The 3,315-nt window shown below is 44.8% G+C and overlaps 1 protein-coding gene across 1 annotated transcript; it reads left to right on the top strand.

Annotated features, from left to right (window-relative positions):
* The first annotated feature begins 331 nt into the window (after positions 1-331).
* On the top strand, positions 332-2,932 carry s1pr4 (sphingosine-1-phosphate receptor 4). The gene is made up of 2 exons (XM_070961169.1): positions 332-360; positions 1,246-2,932. The coding sequence occupies exon 2, from the start codon at positions 1,401-1,403 to the stop codon at positions 2,643-2,645; it is 1,245 nt and encodes a 414-aa protein (XP_070817270.1). The 5' UTR covers positions 332-360; positions 1,246-1,400; the 3' UTR covers positions 2,646-2,932.
* Positions 2,933-3,315: the final 383 nt, after the last annotated feature.

Below are 3,315 nucleotides of genomic sequence, written 5' to 3'. Positions count from 1 at the left end.
TAAACATGCGCACCACAAAAGAGGGTGAAAATTGTTAAATATCACTTAGAATAAAATTGATTGTGAAATGATCAGAAGATACCCATCAAACAATTTTGACTTCTTCAACTGTGAAATTTTTCCGTTATAGGCAACTGTGAAATTCTCACAGTTGCTTTGGCTGTTTACAAGGTGATGGAACAAAAGTGACTGCAATCTCTCTGTTGCATATCAAGTGTGAGCGTGTGTGTGTGTGTGTGTGTGTGTGTGTGTGTGTTTGGGTGTGACTGCCTAACCTTATTTGGCTTACTTCCCCAATCATAAACGTACTGCAAAAATCTGTATCTTCTCACAAACTCAACATCACCCCCAGCAGCCAGAGTAAGTAGTCTCCTCTGTACAGCATTCACTTCAGTCTACAGCGGTGGTAATTACCTCTAATGGATTTTATCAGCATATAACAGGCTAGCATTTGAATGCAATGTAAAATATTTTCATTTTAAGTAATTTGAACTTAACTCTTGGTGCAGCATGTAGTGCTTGATGTGGAAAAACTCTATTCTACTGTATTTTTTGCTTAAGATTCCATTTAAAATGATATGCATATTTAAAATGACATGCACCTTGGAAAAAAGCTTTCTACTTCTGATGTCATTTTTGATTAATCAATTTTGATTGATGTCACTGTCTGAGTTTTGGGGAAAAAAAGAAAAAAAAACACATAAATGCATTTTTTGCCCATTTTGCATATATTTTCATTATAGTGTGCTAATTCAGCCAGCATTATTACAAGAGATTTTATGACAGAATTTTCCAGCATTCTTGTAATAAACAATGCGCATATTTCCTTCATGTGGTGATTTAAATGCCCTCTGCAGCTGCTTACTCATCCTGTGTTAACCACAGCTAGGTGGAGCGTTGAGGAACACGAGGGAGACATTTAAATGATGCCTTTTAAATTGACTGAAGCACCATGATGAGAAAGCACACAGTACAGTTATAACAGCAAGGGGACTTCATGTTTCAGCAGCACGGTGGATCAGTCATTAGCACAGCTAGAAGGTTCAGGGTTCGATTCCTGGCAGGGGCAGGGTCTTTCAGTGAGGATTTTGCATGTTCAGCCCGTGCTCGAGTGGGCAACCCACCATAAAAAATGTATATTAGTTGGAATCTCCTTTTGGTGCCCTTGTATCTGTCTGTATAATTGTATGCGTCGGTATAACCTGATTTTATTTCATCTTATTCCTTCTTCTTTTGTCTTCTAAGGTGTGTGCTGTGTGCAGGCAGAGCTCCAGTGGTTAGAGTGTGACGATAGCCTGTTTGATCACAGGAGTTCCACACTAATTCCAGTGCAGCTCGTACCAGCTCAGTTCAGCCTTTTCCCACCCACGGCCTTGATCTGTCCCTGCCCAGCCGTCACTATGGATGTCTTCTCCTCCCTCACTTCCCCCTCCTCGTGCCCCGACATGTACCACTTACCCAGTAACGCCAGCAACACCACCCTATCAGACGTCACCACTGCGGCCACTGGGATCAACCATGTGATCCTGCGGCATTACAACCACACGGGCCGCCTGCAGAACAGAACCATCTCAAACACCCAGAACCACATCAGTGCCTCCGTGGTTGTCTTCCTCTCCTTCAGTATTTTCATCATCCTGGAGAACCTCCTGGTGCTGGTGGCCGTCATCTCCCGCATCCGCCACAGCCGGCGTTGGGTTTACGTGTGCATTGCCAACATCACTCTCAGTGACCTTCTCACTGGCGCTGCCTACGTGGTCAACATCTGCTTGTCTGGCAGCCAAACGTTTCGCCTCACCCCTGCTCTGTGGCTCTTCAGGGAAGGGATGCTGTTTGTGGCCCTGGCAGCATCCATATTCAGTCTGTTGCTGATTGCCGTGGAGCGTTACACCGCCATGATGAAGCCACTGCCCCAGAAGTCAGCCAGGAAGAGTTACTGTAGGATCTTTTCCTTGGTGGCACTCTGCTGGGGTTTTGCACTGGTGATTGGCTTCCTCCCATTGCTGGGCTGGAACTGTGTGTGCAGCCTGGATGGATGCTCCACCCTCCTTCCCCTCTACTCCAAGACCTACATCTTCTTCTCGCTCATCATCTTCTTTGTCATCCTCCTGGCTATTGGTGTGCTCTATGGTGCCATCTACTGCCACGTACACAGGAGCACACAGCTGGGCCCCCAGCGCAGTCGCAAGCGCTCCTTGGCTCTGCTAAAAACTGTCATCACCATTGTTGGGGTCTTTATGCTTTGCTGGGGGCCACTGTTCCTGCTGCTACTGGTGGATTTCTTCTGTGTCTCCCGCCAGTGTGCACTGCTGTTCAGCGCCGACTTTTGCATCTCCCTGGCAGTCCTCAACTCCGGCCTGAACCCCATTATCTACGCCCTGGGCAGCAGTGAGATGAGGAAGGCTATTGCTGAGCTGCTTTGCTGCTGCTGCCTGAGGTCTGGCTTCTGTCACCCAGACACATTCACATCCAAGGAGACCAGCAGCACCTCCGAGAGCAGGAGGGACAGTCTGAGGAACAGTTTTAGCAAGGTCAGAAATCTGAGCGTTGCCTCCCCACCATCAACCCCTAGCAAGCCTCGCAGGACACCCAAAAAATATAGGCTGAGCTCCACCACCAGCTGCCTGTCAAGTTCAAGTGGTTAAACCACAATCTGCTCCCCTCCCAAGCAAACAGACCTGTGTGCACTGATACAAATCTAACCGTTTCCTCCAAGTTTTGGTTTGAATGTTCAATGCTTTGCCGGCAGGTACTTGCGCTAATGATTGCACACTGTCAGATAACCTGCTGAGATATGAATTTATCCTGAAGTTTGCAAAAATATTATACACAAGTTGTTTTTTTTTCTTTTCTTGCATTACCAGGCATTCTTTTTCCTCAATGCATTTTACACAGTTGCTGGATTGAACTGTTGTTGCACTGTAGCCTACTTCAAGTCAACTACAGTCAAAATAAAAATAATGTTTTGTGTATGTTAAGGCAGATTGTTTACATATGTATATATGTGTATTAAATTGTACTGTAACATGTTTGAGTAAGACTGATGTTTTACTGTATATGTACAACAGATGAAAATATAAATAAAGTTTATTTTGCTCTATGTATGAGTGTGTGTTGTTCTGTAAGTACCTCTACTACCTTTGCTTTCCTCTGGAGGGAGACACATCATCAAAGCCTTGACTGGCTCCTGCAGATGGATCAGACAATTCAAAGTGCTGTAGTTTTTCCCAAACTGAAAACACGCACCACAGAAACCTAAACACAAATACTTAATAGATTTTGAAGTTTATTATATCTAAATTTGACATATTTCAC

Source organism: Chaetodon trifascialis, chromosome 4, assembly GCF_039877785.1.
Source record: "Chaetodon trifascialis isolate fChaTrf1 chromosome 4, fChaTrf1.hap1, whole genome shotgun sequence".
In the NCBI taxonomy this organism is placed as follows: domain Eukaryota; kingdom Metazoa; phylum Chordata; class Actinopteri; order Chaetodontiformes; family Chaetodontidae; genus Chaetodon; species Chaetodon trifascialis.
This window is presented reverse-complemented; position numbering and strand designations above follow the sequence as displayed.